Source organism: Culex quinquefasciatus, chromosome 3 (genome assembly GCF_015732765.1).
Source record: "Culex quinquefasciatus strain JHB chromosome 3, VPISU_Cqui_1.0_pri_paternal, whole genome shotgun sequence".
In the NCBI taxonomy this organism is placed as follows: Eukaryota; Metazoa; Arthropoda; class Insecta; order Diptera; family Culicidae; genus Culex; species Culex quinquefasciatus.
The window spans coordinates 29,080,722-29,101,307 of record NC_051863.1 but is presented as its reverse complement, the minus strand read 5'-3'; the positions used below and the strand labels follow the sequence as shown (position 1 = coordinate 29,101,307).

Below are 20,586 nucleotides of genomic sequence, written 5' to 3'. Positions count from 1 at the left end.
AACACAATTTTAAAATTATTACCAGTTTTTCCAGTATCCAGTTTGGATGCCATTCAGTTACTCAAATGTTTAGGTTAGAGTAGAAATCTCCAAGACCTGTGGTTTTCAAAGGCATCTTCTCGTTTTCAGTTTTAATTTTTTTACCAAATAATTTATCAAAAAAACCTTTTCATTAAAATTTTGAAAAAGAGCGAAAGAGCCGTTCATGAACAAACGAAAATGAGCGGCTCTTAAAAAAGAGCGGGTTTTCCCACCTCTAAATAATACAAAAAATGTAACAAGAAAACATTAAACAAGAGAGTTAAAGTTTTTCTTTGAGCAAAAGTTGCTCAAAATGTGCTCCTGAACACGAGCTAAATAAAAATAAATCAAAAAAGTTGGGCATTCGAGGGTTACACAGTAAAAAAAATCTGTGTAAAATTGCCGAGATGGTTGGGGCGTGGACTTGGTAATCTGGATATGACTCTCACAAGATTGATGTTATTTTTGGGGTATACAAAAGTTATTTTTTCTTTCTGACATTCTTTTTGTATACACGTTTTCTCATACAATATTACATTCTTTTGCTCACAAAGGTTATGTGCATGCTTTTTCATGCGATTTTACCATCGGATTTTTTGCTGTGTATCCTTTCAAAACTCAACTTTTTTTTACTATTTACAGTTTCGTAGAATAAAAGTTGTTCAAACAAAGACCAACTTCAAAACGAGAAAAATATTAATTTTCAAAAAAGTGCCTACGAGGTTTCACAAACCTTCATGAAACTACAAAGTGTGCCGCAATAATTTCCCCGAAAATTTACCCAAAGTTATAAAGCTCGCTGAAATCGTCTGATCAGACAATTTACTAGATACTTTACCGCCAGAACGTTTAATAGCTGTTTCAAATTGTTGTTCGCAGAATTTATGGCGCTTTCGTTAAAACCCACGAAGCTTGCACATTATCACCTCCCCCCCTCTAGAAGGGAGGTGGCAGAGATAATCTTAATCGTTTTTCCACCATCCTCTTCGGGAAAGCGCCAGGCCGCGGGCGAAAATTTCCACGAAAAGCCACACACTACCGTGGAAACCGCGCTATTTATTTCCAAGTGATTTTTTTTCTCTATTAACTGCGAATAAACCTACCCAACAGCGGTAAATTTTCTCACCCCCACCCCGAACGATGTTCGGTGTGGTTTTCTTTTCCCTCCCCGTCAAGTGCATTCTTGTTTGTGTTCCCAAAAGCTAATTCTTTTCCGACCAACTATTGGCGTGGAACGAGTCACCTGGGAGGGGAAAACTTTCAAAGATTAGCGGAAAACTTGGTCGCCGGACGCTTCCTAAACGTTGACAAATTGAAATGAAAACTTTGGGCGAAACTTTCAACATTCCATAGGAAAATCGGCTTTCAAGATTGTTTCCAGCAATTTTCAGAAGACAATCGAGTTGAAAGGCTCCACGCGCTCCGGAACTTTTATCGGGGTCATCGATTTGGAAAGGAGTTGCGGGAGTGGGGCGGGGGAAACTTGCCCACCACACAAAAATGTCCCTTCTGGTGACGCACGCCCGTTGATGTGGAAAAAGGTTTTTCCCCAGGTTTAGGAGGGCTGAGCTTTTTTTAAAAAATAAATAAATGATTGATTGGATTAATGAGCTGAATTTTGAATTTGTTCGTTACTTGTATAACTTTTTTTTTTAGTTAGCGGCATTTAGTTGCGAGAAATTTTAGAACAAAAATTCATAAAATTGGTAGATATCTCCTATTTACGAGGGGTCTTCACCAAAAGCTTTTAAAATTTAGGTGAAAATCGTCTATTAACCCTTGTCGATAGAATCCCACTTATTACTGAGGTAACTCGTCTCAAGCGTGAATTCGGCTTTAAAATGCCTAAAACAAATTTTATGGAATTTGAAGACATAAATACTTTAATTAAATGAAAAACAATGCATTAAGAGAGACATCCTAAAAATTTAATCAATTAATTAATTTCCATTTTGAAACTAGTCAAAGTAAAATCTTTATGAAATCAAACTCATCAAAAACAAAGTAAAAACACAGTAAAACAATCATGGTAATATTACATCTGGGAATGTTATGTCAGAAAAAAATGTGTAATTTTACCTCTGAAAATGTACCACTTTTCAAGTGTATTGTCACTTTTTCAGTCTGAATCAACCTTCGAAAATTGCACCTTTTACAAACAATTTTACTGTGTTTAATTCATACTGCGTAAGCCGTTGCAAATATTTTTCAAAGTTTATGTCGCCCCCTCTTCAAAATCGGTCCGAAAAATAAGGGAGCAAAAATATATTTTTTTCAGAAAACTTAAAAATTTTAACGAAGTTTTGAGTGCAATTAGCTGAAAACATTTAAAAATGTAATCCCCTGTGTTTATAAACATTTTAAACATGTTTAAGTTCGTTTAAAAATATCCCCCAATCCTCGACTTTGGTCAGAGTCGAGGGACATAAACTTCAAAAAATATTTGCAGTGGCCTTATTTGGATTTTTCTGCTATTGACAAACAAGTTCCACTGTTTAAAACGCAATTAAAAATATATTATTTAAAGCTAAAATGAGGTTTAGTTTTTGTCGCTTCGGAAATAGGATTTCTGTGCGTTTTCCATACACAATGCTCAAATTTGTTTTTTGTTTTTATTATTTCCCCCAAAACTTTACATATAATTTGTACCAGCCTTATCTTGATTAATTTATGTTTGCAGCAATTCCCCACGAAAACAGCATGATTCGAAAAAAAAGTTCTCCGATCGATCTCAACTTTTTTCTGGGGGATCCTTTGCCGAAATAATTGGACCCGTATTTTTTGTTTGGCCATTAGGGTGACCTACGCCGTGTTAGGGTGGTTCGAAAAATGGCAATTTTCGTCGATTTTCGCAAAAACCACTTTTTTTAAAAAAGTCATATCTCCGCGCCATTTCGTCCGACTTTAGCTGTCCTAGACGCAAAAGAAAGGTTATTAGTTTGGCTGTTTGGGAAAAATAGTAAGAAGTTTAAAAATCTAGCTTAACATTTGAAAAGGTCGTATGAAAACTTAAAATGCTGTTTTGAAGGTCTCGGGACCAAAGAGCCTATGTCTGAAAATATTTTTATCGGATTCCTCGAAAAATTTCACATAACATATCAAAAAATGGTGAAGTTACGTTTTCGATACTCTGAGATACGATTTTTTGAAAATAAAAACTGGATTTTTCGACGCGCCACGCGCAAAAATAGGAAAATAACGAAAACGGGAAAAAATCGGTTTTTTTCACTTAAACTGCGATAACTTGAAAATTTCAGCGATGACCTATAGATGTTATGGTACCAAAAGTTGCGTCTTTTAAAAACAAAAATTTTGGTATCCTAACATGAAGCTGAAATTTTAAAGTTATCACAGTTATAGTGATGAAATGGCGCGGAGATATGATTTTTTAAAAAAAAAGTGGTTTTTGCAAAATTCGACGAAAATTGCCATATTTCGAACCACCCTAACATGGCGTAGGTCACCCTAATGGCCAATTAAAGAAATACGGGTCTAATTATTTCGGCCAAGGATCCCCCAGAAAAATTTTGTGCCCGATCGGAGAACTTTTTTTTTAATCATGCTGTTTTCGTGGGGAATTGCTGTTTGTTTCTGATAGTATTTGACCTTTTCTACCCACTTTTATCTTTAACTTTTGCATTTTAATATATATTTTTCTTTAATTTCAAGGTGCCTTTTAAATTTGTTGCTTGTTTTTACATTTTTCAAATTGCAAAAAGTGCGTAGTCGTCAAAATAACGGTATGTCCACGCATCCGTTCTCCTCTGTAGATTCTGTGAAACGTGATCCGTTCACAGAATCCCGTCTGCGGTTAATGCTAGTAATACTACTTAACCGTCTACTGCCCAAATTTTTCTTTCGAATGTTTTTATTTTTCCCGTGTTTTAGGTTATTTTGAGCAATATTTTTTTCTACGAAAAACTTTACTTCTATTTTTTGATGTTTTTCTTGTTTCATGTTTAGTATTTCAATTTGCTTTTATAATGTTTTTAATTTATGTTTGTTTTTGGTAGTATTTGGCCTATTTAACCACCTTCTATCATGACATTTTGCCTATCTAATTTTTTCATGTTTTTACAGTTACTTTTTTCAATTTTTTGCTTGTTTTATCACCTAAACTCCCAAGCTCGGTGAAAAAAACGGTTATTTTGTATGGAATTTCCATTATGGATATTATCATATTTTAGAAGATTTTTTACTGTTTTTATTTTTTGTGTATTCTTTTGCAAAAATGATCTTATCTTAAGAATTTTTCCAACTTTTTGCCTTCCTCACTGAGGTAAGGCTATAATTCTGCTCTAAAATTGAACTTTTTATTTAAAGCTCGAAAACCCACCACGATTTTGACCAAACCAGTCGCATTCGACTTGGTTTAGGGTCCCATACGGTGCTATTGAAGTTTCGATAAGTAGTTCAAAACTTATGTATAAAAATGTGTTTTCGGATATTTTCGGAAGCTGAATAAACTGATCCAAACATCATCATGTTATACATCGTTAGTTAGGTAATTGAAAGACCTTTCCAACGAGTCCAAAACATTGAAGATCTGGCAACCCTGTCTCGAGTTATAACCACTTAAGTGATATTTATGTACTTTTTTGTAGCCGGATCTCATTTAAATGTATGTAAACAATGTCTGGATTCATTATCCGACCCATCATTGGTTAATCGAAAGACCTTTCCAACGAGTCCAAAACATTGAAGATCTGGCAACCCTGTCTCAAGCTATGACCACTTATGATGCCACTTATGAGCCCTTGAGTGATATGTGTTTTTTGTAATCCGGAACTTAACGAAATTAGACGAAATTTGATTGAAATTTGTGTCCAAACCCATCATATCACATATCACCCATTGTTGGAAAAGAGTGAGGAAGCCACCAACCACATAGGTAGATTAAATTAGTTTTTTAAGTCAACAAGGCAGTCCAAAAATATGTTGTCAATTTTGCAAACATTAAGTTCTATAAAAAAATAAATTAGAGTACACACAATACTCAACCCTTTGATTTTTTAAGAAAGTAAACAAGATTTTTCAAATTGATGAAGCTGGAAAGAATCCTACTTCTTGAAAATTAAGTAGAAATCTTCCATTTTGGAGTCTTTTTTTATTTTGAACACAAATAAATCGAATAATTTAAACCTCCTTGAGTTAAAAATAATTTAATGTTAGAACGTGATTTTAAAATATGTAATTCAAGATGGCTGCCACTCAAATTTGATTAGAATGGAGTTGCAAAACATTATTTTTGCCTTCCTCACCTCACTGAGGCAAGGCTATAAAATCACTCGAAAAATGAACTTCTTAAATACACCTCCTAGATATACCTTCACGTATACCTATCGACTCAGAAACAAATTCTGAACAAATGTCTGTGGGGATGTGTGTAGACACGATTTTTTTTCCACACGATTATCTCAGAACTGACTGAACCGATTTTGGCCGGATCCGCCTTATTCTGTTCGTTTTGGGGTCTCCTAAGACCCTATTAAATTTTATTTTGTTTAGTAAAGTATTTAAAAAGTTATGCCAAGAAATAGATTTTTGTAGATACAAAAAAGGGTGATTTTTTGCATAACCTCAAAAGGCCGGGTCTTTTTGTTTACGTGCGAGAGTCGCGCCAGATGCGAAACGCCCGGTTGCCACATTGCTTCAAATGAGAGTCTGCATGTTTTCTGGAAAAGTCTGTATCAGGTATATATTTTTTCATAAGCATATTTTGCTCTGTTTGACGCAGTCAAAATTCTTCATAATAAAGTAAAATTTCGCCCACAAGCTCATCAAGCTCGACCAGACAGTATCCTTTTTCTGAGTTAAAAATATCCTTGCGGTTTTAAAAATCAAACACCCACGCACCATTTCGCAAGAGCTACCACGGTGGTGACTTCCAGCAACGTGAACTCTCAGGAAGCTTTTCTTGAATGAAATTTCCTTTCCCCGGAAAGCCGTTGAACCTCCGGCAAGCGAAGGCGGCGTGGTGAAGCCTCTTTAGTGAATTCATTGATTGGTGCGAACCTTGCAGGGTTTCCCTTCGACGATCCGAATGACGAGGAGAAGGGGGGGCATTTAATCAATTATTCAACGTCAGTCCCTTTCATTTGTGGGTTTTTGTGTTTCATTTCCGATACCGCGCCCAAGCGACAGAAATTACTTTTATTTTATTTTTTTCCATTTTCATCATGTTTTATCGATTAAATGAACTAATCGTCGTTTTTCTTCTTCTCTCTTTTCAGAACCGCGAACTGCAGATTATGCGACGGCTAGAACACTGTAATATTGTTAAACTAAAATATTTCTTTTACTCCAGCGGCGAAAAGGTTAGTTTGGCTTGGCGTTAACCCTCACCGGTCATGTACAAAGTTTGCTGCCCCATATCGAAAACCACCACCAGCTAAGCATAATGATTCTTTTTTTTTCAAATTAAATCTGTAAAATCATTCCGCGCCACTAATTTCCAAGTCAAAATTGATTTGAACACAGTGTAGAACAGACGATTTCCTTTTTGAAAACAATCAACAAAATGTCAATCAGCAACTTCAAAGGAACGGAAATTCATTTCGACGCAAAAATTTCCAATCCCGCACTCTGCAAATGATTTACCTTCCTAGAAGCAAACACACCTCTATAACGAGGTGCGTCATCGAGATAAAACGAAAAAATAAAAAAAAACATCAACTCAGAAATAAAAAAAATCACAATACGTACCTGTTTATCCTGTTTCTCATGTGACGACGATATACTACCGTGAATACGATTACGAAATTCATCAAAATAAAGTGAGTGAGACACGCAGCAAAGAGCAATTCTCTACGAAATCGGTCTTTTTTCTTCAATTTTAATTTTTGTATTTTTTAATCCGGCTGAAACTTTTTTGGTGCCTTCGGTATGCCCAAAGAAGCCATTTTGCATCATTAGTTTGTCCATATAATTTTCCATACAAATTCGGCAGCTGTCCATACAAAAATGATGTATGAAAATTCAAAAATCTGTATCTTTTGAAGGAATTTTTGATCGATTTGGTGTCTTCGGCAAAGTTGTAGGTATGGATACGGACTACACTGGAAAAATAATACACGGTAAAAAAATTTGGTGATTTTTTATTTAACTTTTATCACTAAAACTTGATTTACAAAAAAACACTATTTTTAATTTTTTTATTTTTGATATGTTTTAGAAGACATAAAATGCCAACTTTTCAGAAATTTCCAGGTTGTGCAAAAATCACTGACCGAGTTATGAATTTTTAATCAATACTGATTTTTCAAAAATCGAAATTTTGGTCGTAAAAATTTTCAACTTCATTTTTCGATGTAAAATCAAATTTGCAATCAAAAGTACTTTACTAAAATTTTGATAAAGTGCACCGTTTTCAAGTTATAGCCATATTTAAGTGACTTTTTGAAAATAGTCGCAGTTTTCATTTTTAAATTAGTGCACATGTTTGCCCAGTTTTGAAAAAATATTTTTGAAAAGCTGAGAAAATTCTCTATATTTTGCTTATTCGGACTATGTTGATACGACCTTTAGTTGCTGAGATATTGCAATGCAAAGGTTTAAAAACAGGAAAATTGATGTTTTCTAAGTTTCACCCAAACAACCCACCATTTTCTATCGTCAATATCTCAGCAACTAATGGTCCGATTTTCAATGTTAATATATGAAACAATTGTGAAATTTTCCGATCTTTTCGAAAAAAATATTTTTGGAATTTTCAAATCAAGACAAACATTTTAAAAGGGCGTAATATTGAATGTTTGGCCTTTGTGAAATGTTAGTCTTGATTTGAAAATTCCAAAATATTTTTTCGAAGAGATCGGAAAATTTCACAAATGTTTCATATATTAACATTGAAAATCGGACCATTAGTTGCTGAGATATTGACGATAGAAAATGGTGGGTTGTTTGGGTGAAACTTAGAAAACATCAATTTTCCTGTTTTTAAACCTTTGCATTGCAATATCTCAGCAACTAAAGGTCGTATCAACAAAGTCCAAATAAGCAAAATATAGAGAATTTTCTCAGCTTTTCAAAAATATTTTTTCAAAACTGGGCAAACATGTGCACTAATTTAAAAATGAAAACTGCGACTATTTTCAAAAAGTCACTTAAATATGGCTATAACTTGAAAACGGTGCACTTTATCAAAATTTCAGTAAAGTACTTTTTGATTGCAAATTTGATTTTACATCGAAAAATGAAGTTGAAAATTTTACGACCAAAATTTCGATTTTTTGAAAAAATCAGTATTGATTAAAAAATTCATAACTCGGTCAGTGATTTTTTGCACAACCTGGAAATTTCTGAAAAGTTGGCATTTTATGCCTTCTAAAACATATCAAAAAATAAAAAAAATTAAAAATAGTGTTTTTTTGTAAATCAAGTTTTGTTTTAGTGATAAAAAGTTAAATAAAAAAATCACCAAATTTTTTTTACCGTGTATTATTTTTTTCCAGTGTAGTCCGTATCCATACCTACAACTTTGCCGAAGACACCAAATCGATCAAAAAATTCCTTCAAAAGATACAGATTTTTGAATTTTCATACATCATTTTTGTATGGACAGCTGCCGAATTTGTATGGAAAATTATATGGACAAACTAATGATGCAAAATGGCTTCTTTGGGCATACCGAAGGCACCAAAAAAGTTTCAGTCGGATTAAAAAATACAAAAAAATCGAATGACCGAAATCCTAGAGAACTGCTCAAAACAAAAAAAAAGTCGAAATCGCACGCAAAACAGAAAAGCTACGCAGTACTTGATTGGATGAAACGATCGGGATACGGTGAAGCCTCGGTCGTTTGATAGAATTTTTTTAAGTGACGAATCAGTCTACTTTTTACCACCCAATATATGCATGCTGAAAAGTTCGACTGCAAAGCTCGATTTTTTCAGCACTCGTCGTATTTATCCAACTCGGCAAGCCTCGTTGAACGGGTTGTAAAAATATAATATTTGTAATTTATTGATTAATTTTTCACAATCATGTTGCTTTTAATTGAATCAGATTAAAACGTGTCAAACCAACGGCGTTTGCCTGTATCGGTGTTTTTTATCATTAGATTCCGTGCGACGCGACACGGTTTGGCGTTTGTTTTTTGCGCGCTCGGATTGACACTTGCGTTAACACGTGAGTCATTATTCCGCGTGACAGAACGAAATGAAATACCCCCCGAGCGAGCGAGAGCTTAGAGCAAGAGTTGGTCAGTGCTGATTCAGCTTTAATTTAAAATTCTAATCGGACTGCTAATTACTGGTAGAGATTGAATAAAAACATAAAATAATATAATATTTCGTTGAAATCACAATAAAATTTTCCCATGAATTTGATTGCGTTTTCATCTTTTGATTTCCTGTAGAATTTATTTTCATTTTTGCTAGTCATCATTCCCCGATCCTCAATTTGCGATTACACTATTTCTTTCCTTGTTTATAAGTGATACTCATCAAAACACTCATATTTTTCTCTTTTTATCTCTTTTTTCTAATTTTTTTTTCGTTCGTTTTCGACATCTGTTTAACAACTTTAAACCACCAACTTTACTTCTACTACCAACCAACCACCACCATGTTCCGTGTAACCGTGTAAATCTTGTATTTGAACAAAAAAAATAAAAATAATTCCGCCAGCGGGACGGTTTCCCCTTCGACATGGGGATATTCGCCGGTGCATTGCAGACCCAGGTAGAAAAGTGATGGTCGCCACCACAAAAAACCCCTTTCAAACGTCAAACTCAAAGTTCATACATTATGGACGCGTTTCGTTCTCTGTTTCTGCCTCACTATCCTCTACTCCTACAACACCCCCTCTCTCTCTTTGATAGAAAGCTTGATTTTCGTTGGCAGTCAATTTTTCGGTGTGGAATCGTTCTGGAAAGAATTAAAACCGATTTAATTGAAAATTTTGTGCTAAATATACACGGAGAAAAATGAGTTCCCAAAATCGTGAACAAGCGTTCATGAAATTCGGAACTACGAACAATATTTTTAAAGTTTTTTGAAAAACGTACCATGCAATTTGAACAATTTGTTCGTGGTTCCAAAAATCATGAGCCCTTGTTCACGATTTTGGGAACTCATTTTTTTCCGTGTAGATCAACAATTTGTCTGGTGCTTGCTTCTATGTTCAGGCGGGGCCAGGCTATGCCCAGTGATCTCGAAATTGGCCGCCAGGGCCTCTGTCATTCTGAACCTATCTAAAAGCCGGAACTGAGATAAGCTGTAACAGCACAGTCCAACGTTATACAAACTTTAATTTCTCATAATTTCGTTGCCGGCCAGCGAATATTGGATTGGAAACACACACACACACATAAATATAAATTTCGAAAATCGCTGCTCAAAAAAATAGCAATAATCTTCGCATCAGTAACCCAAGTCTGATTCAGACTATACTTTCCCATAAACTTTAAAAATCTTAAATAAGATTTCAATAATGCTTCAATTTTTTTTGCAGAAATCAGGTTTTTATGGAAGAATTTTCAAATTTTAAAAATGTTTTTATTTCACGATCGTAATGACTCTAAAAACATAATCTTATCTAATCTGAGCTCTAATCCAATCGTATCAAACTGCAAAGACTCAAACAAAAATTTGCAGTTGAGCAATTCTCTCAGATTTCGGTCATTCGATGTTTTTTGTATTTATTAATCCGGCTGAAACTTTTTTGCTGCCTTCGGTATACCCAAAGAAGCCGTTTTGCATCATTAGTTTGTCCATATAATTTTCCATGCAAATTTGGCAGCTGTCCATACAAAAATGATGTATATGCAAATTAAAAAATCTGAATCTTTTTAAGGATTTTTTTGATCGATTTGGTGTCTTCGTCAAAGTTGTAGGTATGGATTAGGACTACACTCAAAAAATATGATACACGGTAAAAAAAATTGGTGATTTTTTATTGAACTTTTTGTCACTAAAACTTGATTTGCAAAAAAAAACTCAATTTTATTTTTTTTTTTATATGTTTTAGAGGACATCAAATGCCAACGATTCAGAAATTTCCAGGTTGTGCAAAAAATCTTTGACCGAGTTATGAATTTTTGAATCAATACTGATTTTTTTGAAAAAATCAAAATATCGGTCGCCAAATTTTTTTAACTTCATTTTTCGATGTAAAATTAAATTTGCAATCAAAAAGTACTGCAGTGAAATTTTGATTAAGTGGACCGTTTTCAAGTTATAGACATTTTTAGGTAACTTTTTTGAAAATTGTCGCATTTTTTTTAATTGATGCACATGTTTGCCCTTCTATGAAATTATTTTTTTTTAAAGCTAAGAAAATTCTCTATATTTAGCTTTTTCGAACTTTGTTGATACGACCCTTAGTTGCTGAGATATTGCCATGCAAAGGTTTAAAGACAGGAAAATTTATGTTTTCCAAGTCTCACCCAAACAACCCACCATTTTCTAACGTCGTTATCTCAGCAACTAATGGTCCGATTTACAATGTTTCGAAAACAATATTTTCAAAATTTTCAAATCAAGACTAACATTTCAAAAGGGCTTAATATTAAATGCTTGTTTGTTTTTAAATTTAAATTTAGATTTTAAATTTAGTATTTTTTTATTCGAATGAGCCTTGGTTAATGCATTATCTATGCCAAAAAAAGCCTAAGTACTTTTTCCTTACAAGGATCATTACAATTAGTGCGTCCAGCCCGGGAATTTCCGGGACAAAAATCCCGGGATTTTTCCAAAACCGGGAATTCCCGAATCCCGGGATTTTCTATAATTTGTCCCGGGAATTCCCGAAATTGAAAAAAATATCATATTTTGGTCTGGAAATTCAGATTTGGTTGTGAAAATAGTAGAACAGTTGAATACTCAGTAATCAATAAAATTAATTAAAATTTGTATTCAGCAAATCTCAGCATTAAATTGGCTTTTTAGGAAAAAATATTATAATTTCAATTGACAGGTCCGCAAAATGCCTAGTGCTTTAAAAAAAATTCTCTTTTATTTTATTTTTTTTAAAGACTGGATATATTTACGTACCTATATTTTCGATTTTAAATTTGAAAAAAAAAAACAATCTCATATCAAATTATTTATAATCAAACACCGGCATCTAGGGCAAATAAATACAAATGTACCGAATAAAGACAGCTATTAAAGCAAAAAATAATTGCATGACGTTTTAGATGACTTCGGTTAAAACAAGAACAGAACAAAACAATTTGTACTTCCTAATGTATTGCTCTAAAATCTCATGTACCTATTTAGACTGTAATTCTGATTTTCCCTCGGTTGGCGGTAGTAACTTGAAGAAATTTTGTAAAATATGTTTTAAATAAAACAATGAATTCAAAACTTATCTGAAATTTTACATTGACTAATATCATTTTATTTATTTTCGTTTTTTGCTTTTTAGACATATAAAATATTTTTTTTTACGCTGTTTTAGTCATGTCATATAAAAATATATATGAAAAAAAAAGAATTCCAGAGTTTTTTTTTTTTGACTAGGTCCTATAAACATATGGAAGACAAAAACTTATTGGACCTCTTCAAAAAAAAAAAAAAAAAAAACTCAAGAATTATGTAATTTGATTCGCAAATCAAAAAATCATACTGGAATTAAAAATATTAGTGGATTTAAAATCCTAAACACCACAAACACAAAAAAAAATTCTTTTAGGCTATTTTAAAACTGTCGTCTTTGTTTAGATTGATGTGAGGATTATCACCAGTTGATATTATTAAGCTAATTCTATGATTTTAAGCTTCAAAACATAACAAATGTAATGAAACGTAGATTTTATTACTGATTCAAAAATTTCCCGGGATCCCGGGAATTCCCGGGATTCCAAAAATATTTTTCCCGTTTCCCGGGAAATTCAAAACCCGGGAAAATTGGACGCCCTAATTACAATTTTGCTGGCTGGTTATATTATAAATCGTATTTTGAGAAAATATTTTCTGGAAAATTTGTAAGTTATCATTAGGACATAGAAATAAAAGTACACGAAAAAAATCCTATTTTTTTATTTGACTTTTCATCACTCAAAGTGGAATTCTCAAAACAAGTTCTTTTTATTTTCCGAAAAAAATAACATTTTAGAGGACTAAAACAGGCATAAAATAACGAAAATTTAAGATGGTGCAAAAAAGTGTAAAAACATGAAAAAGATGATGATTTTGAAAAAAAATCTGAAATATTGTCAAACAAAATTTCAAAAACCATTTTTGAAGTCAAATATTTTCTTTTTCAATTGAAAATTACTTTTTGATCAAGTTGACCGTTTTTAAGCTGTAGACATTTTCAGGTTTTTCGAAAAAAAATAATTAAAACTATTTTTTTTTAAATTGTTCATTTTTGTAATTAAAAAATACCCAGTTCGAAAAGCTGACATTTGATTAGCCCTCTTGTTCAACTCGTGATATCCCGGAAACTATTGATTCAATTTTAATGTTGAAAAATGAGACTTTCGTGAAATGTTCTGCTCTGTGATTGAAAATTATTTAAAAAATAATAATTCCGGCCAAATAGTAGTTTATGCAACAAGTTGCAAAAACAAGATTTTTTCAGCACGTATCATAAATTTATTCAACAAGGTTTAACGAGTTGGATAAATATGACAAGTGCTGAGAAAACCAAGTTTTGCAACGAGATGTCTACAACATTTTTTTGCAATTCTTGTGTTAAGTAGATTCAGCGTTTAAAAATTATTGAAAAATGATACTTTTTGAAACTAATGTGGAAAAGTTCCGGGACCGTGGTGTAGAGGTAAGCGTGATTGCCTCTCACCCAGTCGGCCTGGGTTCGATCCCAGAAGGTCCCGGTGGCAAATTTTGAGACGAGTTTGTCTGATCACGCCTTCCGTCGGACAGGGAAGTAAAGGTTGGCCCCGGACTAACCTAAAAAGGTTAGGTCGATAGCTCAGTCCAGGTGTAGGAGTCGTCTCCCTGGGTCCTGTCTCGGTGGAGTCGCTGGTAGGCAGTTGGACTAACAATCCAAAGGTCGACAGTTCGAATCCCGGGATGGATGGAAGCTTAGGTGTAAAAAGAGGTTTGCAATTGCCTCAACAATCAAACCTTCGAACACCTAGTTTCGAGTAGGAATCTCGAAATCGAGAACGCCAATGCAATGCTGTAGAGCGAATAATTTGATTTTTTGATTTGTGGAAAAGTTCCCATTGCACTGCTGAAAAGTAGAACTTTTCAGCACTGGTATTGAAAGGTATTAATTTTCCATTCTGTTATTTTTGGTTGAGAAAAGAAGACCATTTCGTCGTTCGAGAATCTCAGAAATTGTAAGTAGTTTCACGACGGAATTGCAAAAAAAGGTACTTTTAGCCCTTTTGAAAAGTTATTCTTGATTACAAAATTTCGTTGTAATTTTTATTGAAAAGAGCAGAGAATGTCACAAAAGTATCATTTTTTTACATTTAAAATCAAAATTAAATGTCGTCTAAAATGCAATTTTTTTTTCAATCATTGTCTTAATTCCAGTTTTTTAATTTTGTTTCTTTTTATATTGATATTTCAACACCTATAAAACTATGACTACCTGAAAAAAAAATGTATAGTAGAATATAGTAAGGATTCGATATTAATTTATTGTTATGCCTCAATTTTAATTTTAATAAATTTGAATTCGTTTTCTGTTGATTCTGTTAAAAATTGACTTTTCAAAAATTTCATTTTGTTTTTTTTTATTCAAAAAGCAAAACCAAATTAAAATAATACAGACTATTATAGATTTTGACAGTTAATTTAAAAAAGAAAAAAAAATAGATTGCCAACAAAACATCATAAGATGGTTATTTCAAACATTAAACCAGATAAATTGCTCAGACACTCATAATTTGTTGAAATTCTTTCCAGAACTATTAAGTAACACACCATTGAATCCTTTGTTTTCCCCCCAAATTTCTATAATCTCAAAGTGGCGTTCCTCCCGATTGCTAATCTTAAAGTAATGTGTTGTTTATAGTTTTTTTGCTCCTCATGGTGCCTAACAATTGCTACCGAAGTATGACTAATAAATCCCGGCGATGTATTTGAACACACCAACTGCCTCCGACTAACACCCGTGTTCGTTTTTGGTTGGTATCTTGACTAAGTTTTTTTTTTCTTGATGATCACAATGATTTTCTGCAGGATTAAGAAAGAATTTCATGTTTCATTATCGCTAGCTTGTAGTGGTTTTACGCGTATCGTATCATAAAAGTTGCTTTCAGTGCTGAAGAATTGTTTCTCTAAACCGATGTTTCTTTCCCCACCCTACTTGCAGAAAGACGAAGTTTATCTCAACCTAGTGCTCGAATATATTCCAGAAACCGTTTACAAAGTGGCTCGTTACTATGCTAAAAACAAACAAACGATACCAATCAATTTTATCAGAGTAAGTCCCGGCGTCCTCCCCGTCCTTTTGCGTTGCTTGTGTGTGTGTGCTAATCTTTCGATTGTTTTTTTTCTGTGTAGCTCTACATGTACCAGCTGTTCCGGAGTCTCGCGTACATCCACTCGCTCGGTATCTGCCATCGTGATATCAAACCCCAGAACCTGCTGCTCGACCCGGAGACGGCCGTACTGAAGCTGTGCGACTTTGGCAGCGCCAAGCAGCTGCTGCACGGCGAACCGAACGTGTCGTACATCTGCTCGCGATACTACCGGGCACCGGAGTTGATATTTGGTGCCATAAACTATACCACAAAGATCGGTAACTATTTGAATGCAACTGTGAAGAGAAGTTCTCACTCACCATCGCACTTCTCCGTTTTTTTTAGACGTCTGGAGCGCGGGCTGCGTACTGGCAGAGCTGCTGCTCGGGCAGCCCATCTTCCCCGGCGACTCCGGCGTCGACCAGCTGGTCGAGATCATCAAAGTGCTCGGCACGCCCACCCGGGAACAGATCAAGGAGATGAACCCGAACTACACGGAATTCAAGTTCCCCCAGATCAAGAGTCATCCATGGCAGAAGGTGAGTGCCCCGGCGGGGTTGGGTTATAGACTGCTGCATTCAGTTCTTTCCCCTTACAGCTCAGTATAGACCTTTGTTACACTACTATCTTTTGAATCGAAAAGTATGGGGTTCTATTTAGGAAAATGGCAGACTGTTTTATTCTTCTAAAAATAATGAAGTTAATAATTTAAACAGATTTCAGGAAATTATTTGGTTACTCACATGACTTTAGTAGTCCTAAATGGGACAGATCTGGTACAATTGAAGTCGGCTTCAATGCTTCTGCCAAAAAATCGTCTATTTATGTAATTTACAAAATACTTCAAAGACCCTTTTAAGTTCAATAATATTAAGATATCTGAGTGTCGCTTATAAGAAGTTGTTCCTATAAATCTTCCATTAGAAAGCTACCCCTTAACTTCCTACACTAGAGTGCTGTGCCTTAATGCCACACACTAGGTTTCAGTTCCGAAATATGGATAAATAAACTGAACAACCTGAATGACCTGAATGACCAAAGCGTACCTGTGACGTACCTTAATTCCCACTTCTGGATATTAACATTTGATTCAAAACCAACAATTCAGATTACGGGATCTAAGAAGTTCTAAACTTCCCGGGACTGCCATTGCCTTCAACCTTCAAAAATGTGTATCTGAGGAGGGATTTTCTGATAGGAATGATAAGAAATACCAGATACACTGAACAAAATTCCCGGTTTTTTATTTCACTTTTTACCACTGAAAATTGAATTCCAAATATACGTATTTTTGAATGTTTGAAAGAGAGAACCAAAAAAGGCATTCAATTGAGTTCAAGATGTTGTAGAATCTGGTACCGGAGTAACGAAATTTCGAAAAGAATCTAGGAAAATATTGCACTTATGATAAAACATTTTTTTTAAATTCATTTTAGGCCGATGCATTGATGCCAATGCCTCGGCTCTGGCCGGCGTCGAGAGGGGGTAAAAAAAGTATAAATATTGAAATAACAAGCCATAGTTTCAGCATTTGCATGGAAAAGGTGTTTTAAAATGCATTTTACACTAATTCAGTTGTTTTGCAATCATCAATTTCAAAAAATGAAAGATTTGACAAAAACAAAAATTTTAGCGAAAAAAAACATCGAAAATTTTCTAAGATTCAAAAGATTTTTAAATCAACTTAATCATGCCAAAAGTGATTCTAAACGCAGGGAAACGCATTTTAAATTGATCTCAGATGATTGTACTTAAATTTTCATTGAAATTTTGAAGTTTAAAAAAAATATTTATTTTGCCCCCTGATTTTTCGGGCCAACTTTGATAAAAACTTTAAATAAAATTTCTACCAGCCTTAGGATAAAAATCAAATTTGCGATGGAGCAATTCTCCGACACTTGAGACAACTATTGAAATATTTTGATTATCTGTATCTTGAGAACGGGTTTTCGGATCAATTTGCTGTCTTCGACAAAGTTGTAAATATTGCTTAGGGTGGCTGAGAACTTGCCAGAAAAAATTGTTACGCTCTAAAAAAATACTCGCTTAATCAATTTTTTGAATATTTTTAACATTACAAAAAATGTCATATTTTAAACTATGCCACCATCACTGCTACGTCACGACTGTCAAAAGAATTACATTTAAACTTCTTTCAAAAGAATTACATTTAAACTCGGACTTGAACTTGGGGATCAACATTTAATTCCATCGAGCACCTAATAATGTTGGCATATCACCTTTTTGGTGTTCAATTGAAACTAGTTTAAAAAATTTTGACGGAAATTTAGTGAGTATTTGAAATTGAATCTATTTTATTTTTAGATTAGTGTATTGTGACATATTGCTTGGATGGTCAAGTAATACTTTGTAATATTTTGAAATCATTATGTTCAATGTGGACAAATTTACGTAATACTTGTAAATATCTCAAATATATATGCAAAAGATAGTAAAACCTAATTTGGAAAAATAATTATGCATGTATTTCATACGACTTTTTCAAAAACCACACGTACACAATATTGGCACACCCAGAACTGGACATCGGCATACGAGAGGATAAATAGCACGATTCGGTAGTAAAATGGTACTGTGTGCGGACTGAGAGGATAAATCCCGAAATTACCGAGAGTACTTTACTCATGGGTTCATCTTCAAAAAAGTTCATCTATCAAAAAAAAAGTACCGGTACCGAGACTCGAACCCAAAACCTTCGGCATATTGAACCGTGCCTTTGCCTTATGAGCCACCATGGTTCGGTGTCCATATAAGCCACTCAATAGGATGAACTGTTCCAATGAACGAATGAACACGCGAGAGGACTATACTCTCGCCAAATAGCACTTTCCTCACGTTTCTTTTCGTGAAGACTATCCTCTCGTTCTTTAACTTTGGGTGCAGAGCTTCTGGCGGTGACTTCAGCAAACTGCATGCGTGTCAGATCCTTGGCCACAAGTTGTTTAAAATTCATTTGGCAGTGCTGCCAATTTTTCAAAAATAATATCATAATTGAAAAAATGTGAAAAAAAGTCGCAACATTTTTTTCAATTTATTTTTAGATGTTGAATTAAGATCAGAAGGCGAAAGTCAATAAAATAGGAAAAACAAGTTCTTTTATGCATCCCTAAAATAGCGTCGATTTTTGAAGGTGACGATAACTTAGAAAGTATGCGTCCGGGTGTTAATTTTAAAAAATAAATAAAACTATCTTGAATTTTTTCGTTCTTTTGAAAAAAAAGTTGAATAAAAAATTCTTGGAATTCGCAATTTTTTGATAGTTTATTTTTCAGACATTGTTTTACGTTTTTCAAAAATTAAGATTTTACGAAAAATTGGCAACACCGCCAAATTAATTTTGCCTAACTTGTGCTATAGATCAAAAGATGGCATTTTTTTGTTATCTGAACTATATCCAAAGGTGAAATTTTATTCGAGGATTCATTTTTGCAAAAAAAAAAAAACAATATTTTCCCTAGGTGCCTAAAAACTAAATAGCTTAAATTTCATAACAGCCTGCCATTTTTCTGATAGAAGTCTACATATTTTCTTTTATTCTTATTCCTTTAATGAGATTTCCTTTCAAAAACGACACACTTTCGTTTTCAACCCTTTACCCCACTATCAAGCATTCCTCAGTTTCCTCTCTTAGCGAAATAGATTCCCAAAATACACGCAATACTACACAGAAAACATCCACCACTTTTCTTTCTGAACACGCAATCAAAATAAAAGCAAACAAATGCAACCCAACCCAGAAAAACGCAATTTCGTCACACACAGAAAAAAAATCCCAAAAACAACAACAAAAAAGCCAGAAACATTCTCTCAGTGTGGATTCGCTTCGACTCATTTCAGTTAATGCTAGAGCGAATGTCTTTCCCCTCTGCCACGACCGACCACCAACGAATTAGAGTAAGAGAGCGAGAGAGAGCCGACACGTGCGAACAAATTTGCGCACCGACCTCCTTCACACGAGAGAGAGAGAGACACACGTTTTTCGCGAATGACCAAACTTTGTCTTTTATTTTTCTTCTATATCTAAAACTTTATTTTCTTTCGTGTCTGTTTTTTTTTTTCGTTTGTTTACTACCGCGTGTTGGTTTTGGAAACAAGCAACCCGAAAAGAGTACTAGGTTTTTAATTGACTAAATAACAACAACAACAAAAGTAAACAAAACAATAACTACAACGCACTTTTTCACTACAGGCATTCAACATCAACAACTTAACTTAATCTCGTTCTTTTTTTGCTAAATACACGCACAATAGACACTACTAGTGAAGCACCAACTTACATTTCGAATGTCGAAAAAAACATCAACGGGACAAACGTCAAAAACTGCAACAAACCAAATCGATCGAGGGGTCCACAAATGGGAAAGTTTGATTAATTTTTGACTAAAATTTCAAGAAATTTGCTGTGCACTTTGAATCCAGCTCACAGTGAAGTGCTTGCCGCTGCAGCTGAGAAAAAGAAGAAAAAACTCGGTTATTTACACTAAAAGCCACTGCTGCACTGCTGCAAGTGATGACAGATGTTAGCTGCACAAATTGGAAAACTTTGAGCTGGAAAGAGGAAATTTTCGGGGAACCCGATTGCGACGCTTGGTAATCAGTTTTAAACTTTTTTTCATCCCTTGTCGAAAACTCAATTGGATTTGATTGAGAGTTGTTGAAAGTAATTCGAAATAAATAAAATTTGTGTTGCCTTTGAATTTAGGAGCAACGCTTTTCAGTTCTTTGTCAAAATTTAACATCTGTCCAAAAAATGTCATTCGAATATGTTTTGTATTTCTATTTTTAAAAATATTTGAAAATGATCTTACTCTCTATGACTTTAAATTTTCAACAAGTTTCAAACAATTAAAGTACGATTCTTCGGCCAATCTTCTGGTAAAAAGAATGACTGGACATTATAATTACTGTGATGTCAATTGATTTTTCTGTGAAAACTCAATTTTATTTTGAGTTCAATTCTAAGTAAAACTTAGAACTAGGTATTAAGTTTTTTCAATGTACAGACATGCCTCGGTTTAGCACCGCATATGGGGGATGCAAAACCGAGGCGTGCATAACCGAGGCACAGAGCTTATGGGATTCTGGATATATGGGAGACATTGGCTTTAATCGTATGAAAAATCATGCAAACATAAAAATATTATAGTGTTTTGGAA

At 34.0% G+C, this 20,586-nt stretch overlaps 1 protein-coding gene across 2 annotated transcripts in view; it reads left to right on the top strand.

Annotated features, from left to right (window-relative positions):
* Positions 1-20,586, top strand: part of LOC6038164 (glycogen synthase kinase-3 beta) — a 66,375-nt gene that overhangs the window by 28,236 nt on the left and 17,553 nt on the right. Inside the window, exons 4-8 of one of the 2 annotated variants that reach the window (XM_038264179.1) lie at positions 6,255-6,338; positions 9,651-9,704; positions 15,259-15,369; positions 15,450-15,687; positions 15,755-15,948. In XM_038264179.1, the coding sequence (XP_038120107.1) occupies positions 6,255-6,338; positions 9,651-9,704; positions 15,259-15,369; positions 15,450-15,687; positions 15,755-15,948 (681 nt within the window). The remainder of the gene's footprint in view (positions 1-6,254; positions 6,339-9,650; positions 9,705-15,258; positions 15,370-15,449; positions 15,688-15,754; positions 15,949-20,586) is intronic. The other variant, XM_038264180.1, reaches the window with a different exon arrangement.